Genomic DNA, 16,289 nt, shown 5'->3' on the forward strand with positions numbered 1-16,289 from the left:
GTCCTACGATTGTATGATTCAAATTCATATTTAATCACCTGCGCACACAACATCTTGCGCATAAGAAACAAAGCAACTTCCTCTAAAAAGTTTCGAATATCGCATTAGGAGAGTTGAAAAGTTTTCAGTCCCACACGAGGAGGATTGAAAAGTTTTGACCATAATACGGTGTAGAAAATCATAAAACTCAAGACCTTTTCAACCCTTCTCGTGCATTAGGCTAAAAATTTTTCAATCCACCCATGCATAAATGGGGTATAATGTACAAATAATATATATATTCTTTTCTTAAATAATATTCCAATTAGTGGAAATATCATTTCCAGCACAAAAACCAGGTCCCACGACTAAGGGTAGTAGAAAGAATAGTTTTCAATTATTAGTAGTTTTGTATCATTTCGAACTATCTGAAAGAGAATTATAGAAAGAGCTAAAGGAAATACAATATCTTTGTTGATTTGTGGTGTTTCAATATTGCCAACAAATTAGAAATATTTGATCACTTTTGAAGTAATGTTAATGTTAGCAGAATGTAAATTACTAAATAGTCATTTAAATTTATTCTGTTATATGAATTTATGTTGAAAATGAAAGTTATATATATATATATATTTGTTGATTAATAATTATTTATAAGATTTATTTACAAAAATCCCAACCGTATTATTAATCCCAAGAGTTTCGTAATTTCCTCAGCATTAATTAGTATCCAACTGTACATTTCAACTATCTTTACATTAGATTGTAATATTTTTTTCATAGTCTCATTGTAAACATAATAATAACATAAAGAAAAAAGGAAACATCGTTTAAGAATTAAACAAATGTACATTGATAAAATAAAATCAAATCGTGTATGTATAGTTTAGCTTACAATGTATATTTAACTTTGAATAATAGTTACGTTATAACATTGGGAACTTTGCACATTTAGGAATACTCTCGTTATCCATTTATGTTCCGTAAGCATACTCTGCCATTTTGAACGTAATAGATGTCGTCAAAAGAAGAAAAGGTAATTAACTTAGAGAATTAGCTAGGTAGGAAATACTTTGGTGGTATCGTCTATTGAGTGATCTCAATGACGATAACAAAATACTAAATTTTTTAATTTGTTTTCTATCTCTCTTTCTCTTATACACATATACATATTCTCTATTTCTTTCTCATAAACATACTCATACGCGCATCATATACATATATTCATACTCGTACACATATACATACTTTTTCTCTCTCTCGCACATTTACAGCAAAATTATTTCTTTAAAATAAACAATGATGATGGGGTAATAAGACTACTTTTACATCGTAAAGTCATAAGAGAGTAGAGCGTCTAAGTGTACAAGTGGGATGCTCGCCCAAAATTATTTTAAATGGAAGCATTAAAGATTTGCGACGCGTTAGACTCTCTTATGGCTCCACGCCGCTCCTCCGATCGTTTTTAAATAGATCAGGCTAACGGAGCTATTGCATCTTTGATTTATTAATTCTCCTTTGATTTATTTTTGTTTGCCTTTTCTTTTCCAATGAGAAGGAATGATCCAAAAAGAATGTTCTTCTCCTAATTTAGATAATTTGTCGTAAATTTTGTTTTCTTACAATTGAAGCTTACAATATTATATATTAACAATATTTTCTTTTAAGATAAGCATCTTAAAAAGTATAATATACCAGAGATATATCATTTTCTAGTATTAAAATAATTTTGCTCTAAAATTTTTTTTTAATTGATTATTTGTATTTATGTAGATGTATTGATTTTTTGTTCTTTTCTTTTTTAATTTCTTTTTCTGTCTTGTTGGCTATCGTTTGTATGATTTGAAATTTATTCATATAGAAGAACGAAAGTAAGTAATAGGTATGTACAAAGAAACAAAAAGTTAAAATAAAAAAAAAGAAGTATAAAAAAGAAAGGAAAAGGAAAGGAAAATTTTCGCTAAAAGTCACTACGATGTAATCTTAAATCGGACACTAAACAAGTTCACTAGCTCATATATTTCTTGGACAAGGATAACTCGATCCGAGCATCCTTGTTCCTTTTGCACTTTGAACGCGCGATTGTATTTTGAGTAAAGATAGGAGAAAATAGTATAAAGAAAAAAAGAAGAAGAAGAAGAAAAAACAATTTCGCGCGTTCAATCCCGAAACATATATATATAAAAAGAAATTAAATTAAATTATAGGATTAGTTAATGTTTTTTTTTGTAATAATACATCACCAAAAATTAGTTGATCACTTTTAAACGTATCCAAGTAAGTAAACTTGACGAGAGAATACGAAGAAGAGATTCGAGAAAAAAGAAAAAATATTAAAAAACAAAACGATAATAGAAGAAAGAAAAAAGTTTTAGAAACCTAATCGTTTGATATTCGTCCTAACCACAAGACTGTTCAACCTACTTACGGGTTTTTCACCCTGCCAACTTTTGCTCTTAACACGAAATTGTTTGAGATCGGCCTCGTGATTTGGATCAGACATTGGTTTGTAACCTTGGGGAACACAAAGATTACGTTGTTCTTTGTAGAATTGTTCATAACCACCGTGTAAAAGATAAACTTCTGGATAATGAAGAGCAGGATAATGTTCTTTATTACGTTGGCGATCGATGTTCCGTAAAAAACGTGAAAGGTTCGGCCCACGTTCCCAAGAAAATTCACAATGGAATACGAGAATACGTCGTTTGATTGAATTTGGTTGAATTTCTGGAACGTTTGTTAAAGGATCGAGTAGATGTTCTTCAATTAATTCTTTGCTGTAAAGATTGAGAGCTCCTTCGATGTGTCCACCATCGAATTCGTAGGGATACCGACAATCAACGATTACAAAGGAATCGATGTATTGTTTAAAATCACCACGCATCAGAGCAGCCAAGGTATCCACGGAGATAGATTTAAGGTCATCATGTCGACCCTCGGCAAGAGGTAGAATGCAAGGTTTACTAAAATCACCGGTTAGATCGGCATCGGTCACACTACGATGTATCGCTGATTTGATCAAGGCATGCGCTTGGCTATCCTCAAATTTATTATCAAAAGATTCTTTCATCGAGACATTGCAAAAATCAACTTCATCCGTGATATCCTCTATGCTTAAATTAGATTTATGAGATTTTTTGACTAGTTTCGTTTCGATATTCGTTACGTACGATGCCTTTTTATTCGATGATATTTCCAATTCTACGTTCTCCGGTATGTGTTGAAAATCAACCGATATTCTAGACCTTTTGATTAACCGAGGACTAAGCGATGCCGGTGGTTCTGATCTTTTACAAGATCTTGTTGGTTGATTTGAGGATGAATCTATGATACTGGAATACGACGGTGTGCGGGATTGTACATTTTCATCGAAAGAAAGTTTACGAGTTGAACAGGTTGTTGATGGTGAACGAAATAGACAGGAACGTACTTTCGATATCGATGATTGTGGATTAGTTCTGTCGTTTTGAAGTGATAACGAACGACGAAATGAACGTTTTACTTTTGTACGTGGATATTCTGGGGTTGTTATGATTGCATATTCCATTATTTCTGATCCAACAATGCTACCAGAGAGAAGACTCGTTAGACCGTTTGGTAAATGGGTTGCCTCATCCAGTGCATCTAAATCCATTAGATCGTTCAAATCATCGTCCATACTCTCGTAACCCGATGATAAGCTCCGAAAGATCATTGGATCCGTCACTAGTCCATGAGGTGATGATCTTATCGGAGATTGCATCGGACTTCGTTGATCAACAGACATACGCCTTGGTGCAACTCCAAGAGGTTCGGCAAATTGAAAACCAGTACGGTTATCTCTCTCGAGTAAATTAGTACTTCCATATTCTATATCCTGATTGTTCGAGTCGCAATCTTCCAATGGGAAACGTGACTTTTTATTTACAGTCGTCTGTAATCAGAATAATAATACTAATCAATATTTGCCTAGCATATCATGTTCATTTCCTTTTTTTTTTCATTAATATATAATATTTGTATAGTAATTTTATTTTATAATTTTAATATAAATTTTTATAGAAATTTTAATCTACTTTTTTTAGAAATTAATTCGGTGCCTTTTTGAGGCATTTGATACTCAATTCATTGCATAAAATCGCCATTTTGTTTCTTTAAGAAGTTCGGGGTATGACGTATAGTTATTTTATAAATAAATATTTAATTTATTTTTTTAAAAGGCACCGAATTAATAATTACATTGAATGTTTATATAATAATTTTATTTTATTCAATAATGGAGATAAATAGAAAATAGAATGAGTCAACTGTATGTACGCATACTTGACAAATTTTCAAACTTATTTTTCTAGAAAACAAATAATTATATAAACAAATTTGTATTCTACATTTTCGAATTAGTTTTTCATGTAGAATCACCCTTTGTTCGTCTATGTATTACCAATTACAGGACAGACCCTGTGTATTCGATTAATAATTAAATATATGTACATTTTTCGGGCAACCGAATTTATAAATATTAAGTTGTCAACTTGTGGTTTATTAAGGGAAAACAAGTAAAATATGCAGAAATATTTTATTTTTATTTTATTAGTAGTAGCGGTTTATTTTTTGCATTTTAACATTATAAGATGTATAATATATTACAAATTAAAAATTAAACATGGAACACATATGGAACATATTTAAGTTTTTAGTAATTACGTGGGTTTTGTGTAATACAAATAAAATAATAAAAAAAGAACTATAGAAATGTAAAAATATATATAAACAAGTTTGTTTCTTAAATTTATTTAGATTCTTCAAAAATACTGGTTTTTATCGTATCAGTATTTTGGATATATTTTTAATTAGTATTTTGAATACATGATCAGTATCTAAAATAATATTTTAGTATGTAAAATGATACTAATCAAATAAACAATATTATGAAATTAAACTGAAATTTTCTATATAAAAAATGAACTTTAATCAGTCAAATATCTTCCATTCTGTTCGTTGACCTTTTGCATCTTTCTGATAACTTCCGATGGTGCAAGGTCAGGGCTGAATGGGGGATGCGACATTACTTCCCAACCAAGCTCCAATAGTTTCGTACGTGTTGCTAAAGATGTGTGAGGTCTCGCATTGTTGTGGTGGAACACGATTCTTTTGCGATTTGTCAATTCTGGCCTTTTCTCTTTGATTGCTTCCTCCAATTTCACAAGTTGTTGGCAGTAAACATCTGAGTTGATCGTTCGGTTGTTTGGAAGCAGCTCAAAATACATAACATCTTTGTAATCCCACCAGATTGACAGCATGATCTTTTTTTGAGGCAACTCAGCTTTTGATATGGTTTGTGCTTGTTAATTATGCTTGGACCATGATCTTTTCCGATTAACGTTATTGTAGACGATCCATTTTTCATCGCCAGTGATAATTCGTTTCAAAAAAAGGTCGATTGCATTACGTTTGAAATGCGTATCACAAACATTGATTCGTTGTGTTAGGTGAATTTCTTTCAATTCGTGCGGAACCCAAATATCGATCTTCTTAACAAGTCAAAGACGTCTTATATGATTTTCAATTGTTGTGTGTGATATATTTAACTGTTTTGCAATCTCTTGCACAGTGACGATTCGATTCAATTATCGCTTTCATTTTGTCATCATCAACTTCAGAAGGTTGACCAGAACGTTGGTCATCTTTCAGTGAGAAATCTCCAGAACGAAATTTTTTAAACGAATTCTGACAAGTGCGTTCTGTTAAACAATCAACACCATAAACTTCATATATCTCTTTGTGAGTCTCAGCCGCTTTCTTGCCTTTATGAAAATAAAAAAGTAAAATGTGTCGAAAATGCTTATTTTTGCACTCCATGTTAAAACTGACAGTAAACTGACAATTGTAAACAAAATTACACGAAATTGGTTTCTATAGCGACCTAAAGGTATCGACTACCAAATCTTAAAAGAAAAAATTCTAACATTGAGAAAAAAATAACGAAACAAACATAACGCTAACTACTGGATCAAACCGAAATTACTTTCTTGCCCACCTAATATTTTAGAAAATATATTTACACATATGTTTAATAAAAAATATTAATCAAATAACAAATATAAATATTTTTAAATGTTAAATTTTTTTTACAGAAAATATTTAATGTTCTAATTGTTTTTAAATTGAAATTTTTTAAATTAAATATTTAATTTTTATATCTAATCGAAATTTGTTAAAAATTAAAACGTTGTTTGTTTTTTTTATTTAACACAAAAATGTTTTATTTTATTTTTAAGATTAAAATAATAGTCGCGTCGCATTTCCGCTTTAGGAAATTCAAAGCTGATTTAAAAACGAGAAAGAAAAATATATTATCCGGTAGTTTGTGGATGCACCCGTCGATAAAGTGCAAGGTGTTGCGCATACGATTATGGAAAATCTGAAAAGCTAACGACCAATTGAAACTATGTCAACGTATGTTTATCAAAGCATACGTTCTACAGGATATTTCAGAATAATATATTCCAAGTTTAGTAGATCTAGTAGATCGAAAATATCTAATTGTAAGATAATCAAACAAGGAGACATATAATCAAACACCTTTCCGTAATAAAATACGAAAGAAATAAAAGAGAGAAATGAAATAACAGGAGGCTTAAAATAATCTTTTTCTCATTCAATTTTAATGACTACAAGTTACATAAGTACAATATTATTCGGGAAAATGGCATTAAAATAATTACAAAAAAATTATTAAAAATTTTTTTTAAATCGCTATTATTGACATACAAATGATCAAAATCCTAAAATTGACCGATGAATTCTTCGAAATATCTGAGAACTGTTGTGAAGGTCATCTAAGGGTTGTTACTTATTGAGTTTGTTATTTTCAACATTTTTAGTCAATATTTTAAATAAATGTAAAATATTTATAATAAAATAAAAATTCTATTGTAAATATTCATCATTTATTTTACAAAATACTAATAAAAAATGTTAAAAAATATTAATCAAATAAATAAAAGTGAAGTCTTATTACACAATGAATGATCCAAAGTACAAAAATGAACTAGTATCATAACTGAGAAATTTGCAAACAAAATATTAGTATTTGCCCACTCGATTTAACAATTTGGAAAATATTTATTGAAATCGTTTCTAGAGTTTGATCGAAAATATACTGGTAAATTATTAATTTGAAAAACTCCATAACAGTGACGATAATAAAATTAATAAAATGTTTCGAGAAAGTTTATTATTTTATTATCTCAAACAGGGATACTTCCGGGGGAGGGGGGGATATTTGATTAAGAATTATATTCGAAAAAAGGAATAATAGTTTTTCTTAAAGATCTTGTCGTTTATCTATGATCTTTCGATGTACCGATGCGACTAAAGACATTTATTTATTTTGTTCTTTTTTTTTTTCCAACGATATCGCCACGACGAAATTTCTCAGCACAGGACAGCTGTATTTTACGACGACACACCAAGTCGTCTATAATCTAAAGCACGTTTATTTAGAATTTCGGATAGACTTCGATTATCACTGAATGTATCTCCAAACGGAAATTGAATGTAAAGTCGAGTGGTACGATTTTGCATAAACCGGATAAATTAAAAACGGAGTAGTGTACGGTAAAAACCAAATTTTAATTCGAATTCGTTATTTCATTAGAAAAAAAATGATGAAATAACGATTCAAAACATGTCGTAAAAAAGATTCGTGTATCGGCAAGTTAAAAAAACTTCCTTACCTTCTGCGGGCTAGTGATAATGTTTCGGTTGATAGTTCCATTTTCTTTGTTGGTAGATGGCGTTAGAGTGTCGAGACTGACAATTCTTCGTGCTGCCATGCCCACTAGTCTGCGTGTTTTTGGTTTAGGAGTTAACTCCTTTTCCGGCGTACCTCTAATTCTAAATACATTCTTGAAAAGACTGTAATCAAGAGAAAGAAAGAAAAATTTCCTTAATTAATGTATCCAAGTAAGTTGTCGAATATAAATATAAATATAAATATAAATACATAAACAAAAAGATAAAAATAAATAAATGAGAAAAGGGCGGGAAAAATTACGACTCGACCGACTAACCTCTCAACTATCTAATTTATCCCCAAAAACAAATTAATTAAAAAGGAAACAAAATAAAATGAACTATTTTTTTTGCAATACCTTTTCAATTACTAACTGCATCAATGATCTATGGAATTGTGTGTGCTGTACTAATATAATAATTTAAGAAAACAATGAAATTAAAAAAAAAGAAGGAGAGAGAGACACTAAAAAAAGAGCAAACAATACGTGCGAACAACAAAGCATGCCTGTGCATGCAAAGGAGTCGAGAGAAACAGCATCCAAGTTAAAGCAACGAGATGTCAAAAAAATAAAAAAAATAATCTACCGCGTTTATTATGAATTTTAGTTTCAACTGCATTTACGAAAAATAATTTTCTTGTTCTTTCTTTTAGAGAGTAAAAATTTATCACACACAAGTTTCATTGCTTCAAATATGTCCGTGATCTCTCGATGCTCCTTCGAAGCGTGCTTATTGCAACAAGTCGGTAAAGCTACTCCTCCCACGTGATCAAGTGCTAATACAAATTGTTTTACGTTCGAAAAAAAACAAATTTTGCTTTTTTTTGTTTATTTTTGTCTAAACACTAGTCATTACCGAGGATATTTTAGATCGAGATCCTATTCAAGTTGTATTATCCTATACGTATTGTATATACATTTGTATATACATATATATATATATATATATGTATATATATTTGTATATATATATATATATCTTCGATTTTCATTCAGAAACTTCACCGTCCTACTTTTTGGCCCTGAGAGCTCGTTCAATCGCTAGAACAAAATTCACGCTTCTCTTCGTGCCGAGAGTTGGCGCGCAACTGGCAATAATCGTCGAGTGGTGGGAGGTGAAGGAAGAAAAAGAAAGAGAGAGAGAGAGAGAGCACAGTGGAACGCGCGACACCACACGAAAACACGCGAACATTGACGATGAGTACCGATCGAACGCGCGAAACCAAATGACGCGAGTACCAATCAAATTTGCACAAATCGAACGACAAGTAACCAATCAAATGTGCCGAAAAATTTACACTTGTTTCTTTATTTTATTTTATTTAATAGTTAATATATCGATTGTAAATCCCTGAGATATTCAAATCAAATTTCTATAGACGATTATATATTTATTTTTAATATTAATATAATATATATTTTAGAATTAACAAAGTTTCATTGTTGAATTTTGAGCATGAGCAACGTGTAGTAGAAATTTATCTTCAATATATGGGGTGTCTCAAAAGTCGCTTTTACCGAGAAAATAAGAATAAAGCGATTAATTAATATATATATATTGGGTTTATTTATTAGAATTATAATATTTTGTTGTTCGTTTTAAGATACGAATCTCCTGTTATAGATTTGTTAAGAAAGTATGCTGGTATTTCAGATATTTGACGAAAAAGAATTTTTTTGTTTAGTAAAACGACTCTTGAAATATTTCTTATTGCGGATGAATTTCTATTTTTTTCTCCATCCCTTCCCCCCTTTCTTCTTCCACGTCACAATGTTAAAAATCCGTATAAAATTGAACGAGAATAGAAAAATCGCACAAATTCTTCGTATTTCCAATTTACTTGGAAATTTACTTCGAAATTGATAAAAATTGCTTCACGACACTGCACTGTACTGATAAATTAGAATTTGATGAACTGTGCTTTCTTTCTTTCGTAGTATAATGACTTGTAAGATAGGAATGATATAACACGATATAGCTCGGTAATAGAATTTCTTATTACGATTTGTAATCGAAAAACTATACCTTGCACATTTACACACTTCACAATTTTCCATATTTATTTTTCCCATTCTTTTGGCTTCTCTTAACATGTTATTATCTTCAATGTGGTTAAAGTAAGAACATAATTTAATATTGTAAATAATGGTAAAAAGTTTGAGTTGAATAAATTGTGGAATATTTGATAAAATGAAATCCGTTCTTATAACACTTGTTGCACGAACTAGCAGCACACATATACGCACGATGGTAGAATTCCGTTGCAAGTAGGAAAAAAAAACTAAGCAGAAAGAGAATAAGAAAAAGAATTAAGAATATAAATTTAAGCGAAACGATGCTGCTTGTCCGGGAGACGCCGAACGACTGACTGAAAGTCGTACGCGCCGGGAGAGACTAACCAACTTGGTGCAATGTGCCTCACCTTTTATAAGAAACTTCTTTCAATGGTAGGGATAGAAAATAACCAATGGCAAGGGCCGGTGCCCTTAATCCACAGGGCACACCGTATTGGAGCACCGAGAATGCACGGTAACTTCTTTACGGTACTCGCTGTGGGGGGGCTTTGGTTGCTGCACCGTCTGACCTGTGCATTCGAACTGCTGCACGTGCAAATACAACCAAACCAAGACGACCCTTTTCCCTCCCCCTTAATCCCTTTTCTTTTTTACTTTCGAAATTGACTGACCGTTTTCTCGATGCTTTTCGATCTTTGACGAACTTGATTGTTATGTTTTTAAACAATTTATATTAAATATGTAGAATAAAAAATAGGATGAATACGCTGTGTAACAAAATGACGAAATTCCTTGTTCAATTTAGTCTACAATATTTTAGATTTTTTTTCGAGATAAATAACAAAAATAACAGAACCAAGTCGACCTTTTTCCTTCCTTTGAACCCTTTTCTTTCTTATTTTTGAAACGGACTAACTATTTTCTGGAAAATTTCTGATCTGCAACGAATTTTTTCGACATTTTTATGAATGATTTCAAATAACGAAATATGTTTGAAATAATAAATACAGTATACTATTATATAAAATAAGTTCTTACAATGTGCTAGATATTGTAATTATTTTTTTTCACTAAAGTCATTTTTATATGATACGCTATGATACGATTTATATGATACGATAACCAAATGCAGGAATTTCCCATTTAATTTAGTTAAAGAAACTACAGCTATTTTTATTTTTTTTTAGATGAATAGCATGTATATGTATATATATTTATTTATTAATCGAATTCTTTCGTAAGAAATTCCTGTAATTCGTGTAAAAGTTTTACGTATACTCAAAGTACTTTCTTTGGTCAATATAATTTATAATTCTTTCATAATTATTTGTTATTCTTTAGAGAGAGAGAGAGAGAAAAAGGGAATTAGTTTATTTTTTGAAATACAGTGAAATTATTTGTCATATGTCTTTTGAGGTTAGTTATAGCCAATCGATGGTTTTGTGTCAGATATTAGATTTATTTTAACATTTCAAAGAGAAGAAAATTTATCTAATGGAAATCTTAATACCTAGTGATAGAAATGTTAATACACAAATTTAAAGAAAATTGATTCTAAACTTTTACAGTAAAATCATGCTCCACACATAATTCAATTCATAAAAGTACAGGTTAACTGCAATTATTCTACATTTTAACAATAAGATTGTATGCAGCCCAATACCCAAGACATTAAAATATACTTAAATATCTTTTATAACAATCTCTTACTTGTGGCTAAAATACTTATTCGAAAGAAAAATACAAATTATAAAACAGTTTGAGCAAGATTATTTTTTCAACTTACGGGTTAGAAATATGTAGAAAAGAAAGAGGAAATTTGGAAAAATCTTTCTTATTTTTTTTCTGGCTTAAAATTAAACAAATAGGCGGCAAAATCTGTCCTTTGTAATTCTGTAGTGAAGGTTATGTGTGACAGTTGACACGTTCGTTTTATAGACTATCCCCTGAACAACCTAAAAGTTAATATAAAGCTGTTTTCATAGGAAAAGAAAAATAAACTGAAAAATAAATATTAATCTTTTAATGAAACTACAATATATTGTTTTTTGTTTTAAAATATGAAATTTCAATATACAATATTGTTTAAAACTAAACAATATTGTTATTTGCAGGACACCCGGTATGTGTAATGCATCAAATTAACCAGTTAGTTGTGATTAACGAGTGTACTCGTCATACCGAAAAAGTTTTTATTATTTGCTATTTAATTAGTTAGTTATGGTAACTATTTTAACAAGTGTGTAGTTAAATTGTCTTGGAAAAATGAAGCTATAATATATTATAAAATATCATTCTTAATGACGAGTATACTCGTCAATCACAGATAACTGGTTAAAATAGTTAATTAACGATGTTACACATAATACATTAACGATGTAATGTATTATAGAGAACAAATTAAATAAAACAAATGAAAAATATTGAAATGAACCTAAATCTTAAAACAAAATCATGTTTAAGAACAATATAATATTAGTTTACGTATTAGGCTAATCAAAATAAAGATTTGTAAATTTTAGAAACGCAAGTCATTCATATAACAATCATGTAAAATGAAATTGTTTGATTCCCATATTATAACCATTCCCTATATTTGTGTTTAATTTAGAATAGTTCACAAACAAATGTGATTTCAGGGAATTGAAGTACATCATTTTAAAGAATTATTAACGTACTATTTATAAACTTAATTTGAATTATGCTACCTCATCTGCACGGTAAAGATAAGTAAGTAGAAAAGTGCAAAATTGCAGAAACTTTGAAAACGGATTTAATCTTCTAGCCTCACCGACGTTCGTAAAACGAAGTCACTGTTTAATCGAATAATTAGAGTACACATTTAAACATAGTATAGCAAAATTATTGTTAAATAGTATTATGTCAAAATTTATAACAATTCTAATATTATTATATTTTCCTGAACGTAATTAAATACTGTTGTTGTTTAAATATTTACAAATAAATTCAATGTTACATAAAACAAATGATAGACCTTATTTACTTAGAAATTCATTAATTCGTATTTGATAAAAATCTTAACCGTCGCTGTTTTATCGGAAAACTATAATACATGTACATCTTATCAAATCGTAAGAAAAATAACTATATTTTAATTGGCCAAGATGATCATGAATCATTTTTGTCATTGATAAGGTACGACAGAGATAGAAAAGTTTCACAATATGAAGTACACAATGTTAGCAATAAGAAGAAAAGAATTACGAAAATAAGAAACAGATATGTTGCCCAAATCTTTTGTGTCGATTGAAAAATATTTGTTTGTTAATGTACATAAATTTTTCTAAAAATCAATAAGAACTTAATGCTAATGCTCATGAGTATTGTATTGTCAGCAAAAATTTTTGTCAATATTGAGAAAAATTTATTAAGAATAATATACAAGCAGTTACTTTTGAAAGTTATATTAGTCCAATTACGAAAAAAGAATTAGGTAATATTAACTTTAGTAATGTTTTCTTATCATACTTATAGTAAAACAGTTAATGGTGTACGGAACAAAAACAATTATTAATTCAATCGTAATAAATAATAATTAAAACAATTTTCTAGTCCTAAAAATTATTAATTATTACAAATATTAGTAACTTACGGTTTTAAAATACTATGTTATAAACAATATAACGGTGTTATTGCTCAAATGAAGTGATAAGAAATCTCGTTTTTCTCATTTCATTTAATTTCCTTTCGTAAGTTTCAAGTTATCATTAATGTTGCTTAAATTAACAAATTTTAACGTGAGGTACGTTTGATATTATTGTTAACAAATCGGAGAATAAATTAGTATTAGAAATAACTATAGTTATTTATTTTACATTAGTATGAGTAAAAGCTTTCAACAAACACATTAACGTCTTTAAAGGAAAAATCTTTCAAGGATGGTTCGAGTCTATTCATTCGTTTTTTCCTTTCTATCCTATATCTTGGAAATCCATGTCCTACATGCACTAGCTGTATTTAAGAATGGATACGACGCAGGTACCCCTAGACCTCCTTTTTTCTATTCTTTAGAATCAGAATGCTTCACTTTGACGGTTAAAACCGCCCTCGCATTCTTCATTTTAAATTTTCACGCATCAGGTCTCCCTCAAAAGGTTAAAGTATAAATACTGAAGATTTTTTTTTAGAGAGAGAAAACTGAAATTTATCATTTAATAAAATAAATGAAAATATTCAATTGAGTAATATTTACGATAATTTTTTAAGGGATTAATTATACAAACAATATTTTTGTACACCTATATTTTTGATAATTTTTTCAGGGTTGTATATTAGGATATGGATTTGTTAAGTGTACTTTCATGTGTTTAATTCTTTTTGTTAGGAATAATTATGCGACAGTATGCTTTTCCTTGGATCGGTAAAATCTACTGCTAGTGGATACTTGGATATGCATAAGTTTCAGAAATAATATCATTTTCGTACTCCATGCAATTATATTTATTTTATTTAGAATTATAAAAATATCTAATTATGTGCATCGACAGTATATTTCATGATCTACAAAAATTCACTATATGAATAACTTCTTTATAAACAATATGTTTATTATCATATATTAAAATTTTATAAAATTTGTCCGAAATATAGTACGAAAAATTTTTTCGAACTATTCATGTACATATTAAAAAATATAATTAATAATTTATTAATATTTAATTGCACGTTGTTTAGTCACTGACAGCTTAGCATTTTCTTGTATATAGTTTTAATTCTTCCAATAATTATGAAAATTGATTAAGTTAAAACATTTTAAATATTTATTTTATAATATCGATAATTTTTATAAAATAAATCATAAAATACATTTTTCCAATTATTTGATTTAGTCCACTGTCATAATTAACGGTACAAATAAGTTTTCCAAGATTAAATAAATGACCTATTACTAAAAACAATAATCAGGGCGATTTATTAATAACCGGAATATGAAGGAAAAAAGTTAGATATACTGTAGTGTACGAATATTTTTGGAAGTCTCTATATATCAGGTCTAGTAATAATTAATATCGTTTTTTTTTAGGTTATGTAAGGTACCTTAGGTGACCCAGAGGTGAGTTTTTGGCAAATTATAATTTATGCATACTAAAAAATGTTTTTGTATAAAGGGACTATTATTTTCTGGTAGTCAGATTACTGGACAAAAAAGTTTTGGAAATATATTTTGGGTTTAATTCAAAACTCTGACATAACCCTTAAATTAGCTATAACACCCTTAGGTACCTTGATTAAGATTATTACGATATACATTTTTAAATGCATAAAATACAAACGATATTAATTAATAGAATAGAGCGTCAATTATTTAAAATGTTGGTTATATGAACATCGTTAATCTTAATGATTGTTTATGAGTCACATAATGTATATACCTTAGCTATGTATTTAACAATGTTTATATGTTATGAGACACGTATGCACTAAATGCTTTATATACCAGAGTTTACTATCTTGTCTAAATTTAATATGTTCATTGCATGAATTTCATTTATACAATGAGTATTAAAAAGAAATAGATTGATGTTGAAATTAGAACATAAGTTAAATATCATTGCATTTTAAAATAGACGAGTACGTATAAAAATAATTCAGGTTTTGAAATTATGACCAAAGAACATATTATTTCATCTGTTTTTTAGGAAGATTGATAATACAAATGTTAGTATAAATAAAGATAAGTCGGAATAAAGTACCATTCAAACTTATTGTCGAAGCTGAAAGTGCATTTAGTATTGTCTTGGAACAGATAAAACATCAAAATGAAATAGATGCTGTGCAAATATTCATGTTGAAGGGAATTAATAATTTGGTGCTATCTAAGAACGTCTAATTTTTAATATTGCATTTTTCTTATAATAATAAATATGTGTTCGTTTAATTATAAACCATTCAAATTAACAAGTTGGTTAATTTTCAATCGATTTATGACATAATTAGGAATTTGAATTTTTAGTCTGATTATTTGAAAAATCGATTATTGAAATGAATTTGGTTTTCATCAATCCGAATGATTAATGCTTTATTATAATTGTGATTGATTTAATTATGTTATTAAGAAAATTTGGAAAAATTCTTTAAATTGAAATGCTTTATTTACGAAAGAAAATAAATCATTCAATAACTCTTATAGGAAAACTTTGTATACGGTGATACGAAGTTATTAAATAACGATCGATCAAACTTCAAAAGAAAGAAGAGAGGGGAAAAATGTATGTTATATCGACACACATTTTCGCACGTGCTAAAATTCAAGATATAAAATCATTTCTATTTAATTGTCATTCAATATTTTTAAATATTTTTTTTTAATACTTTGTGAAATAAATGGTCAATTTTTAAATGAATTTTATGTTCAAAGTAAATAATAATTTAACAGTATTTTAAATAGGGCCAGAATTGCGTCAGAGTTAGGTAAAAAAATATTTTTTTTGCAAATTAGATAAAATAAGACGAATATATATTACAATTCAATAATTATTCTAATTGTATTAAACT

At 28.8% G+C, this 16,289-nt stretch overlaps 1 protein-coding gene and 1 long non-coding RNA gene across 6 annotated transcripts in view; one reads left to right on the plus strand and one right to left on the minus strand.

Annotated features, from left to right (window-relative positions):
- Nucleotides 1-1,761: 1,761 nt before the first annotated feature.
- LOC122521639 (M-phase inducer phosphatase-like) overlaps nucleotides 1,762-16,289 on the minus strand; it is a 110,391-nt gene continuing 95,863 nt past the window's right edge. For 2 of the 5 annotated variants that reach the window (XM_043642486.1, XM_043642481.1), the window contains exons 4-5: nucleotides 7,698-7,878; nucleotides 1,762-3,892 (exon numbers count right to left, since the gene is read on the minus strand). In XM_043642486.1, the coding sequence (XP_043498421.1) occupies nucleotides 2,351-3,892; nucleotides 7,698-7,878 (1,723 nt within the window). In that variant the 3' untranslated portion in view covers nucleotides 1,762-2,350. Of the gene's footprint in view, nucleotides 3,893-7,697; nucleotides 7,879-8,613; nucleotides 8,821-9,783; nucleotides 10,162-16,289 lie in introns of those variants that run through there. The other 3 variants (XM_043642495.1, XM_043642493.1, XM_043642488.1) reach the window with 3 other exon arrangements.
- Nucleotides 7,807-8,887, plus strand: LOC122521692. Its single transcript, XR_006304844.1, has 2 exons — nucleotides 7,807-7,926; nucleotides 8,754-8,887. It is a non-coding gene; the product is annotated as an uncharacterized LOC122521692 (long non-coding RNA).

Source organism: Polistes fuscatus, unplaced genomic scaffold, assembly GCF_010416935.1.
Source record: "Polistes fuscatus isolate 324 unplaced genomic scaffold, CU_Pfus_HIC Scaffold1, whole genome shotgun sequence".
Classification (NCBI taxonomy): domain Eukaryota; kingdom Metazoa; phylum Arthropoda; class Insecta; order Hymenoptera; family Vespidae; genus Polistes; species Polistes fuscatus.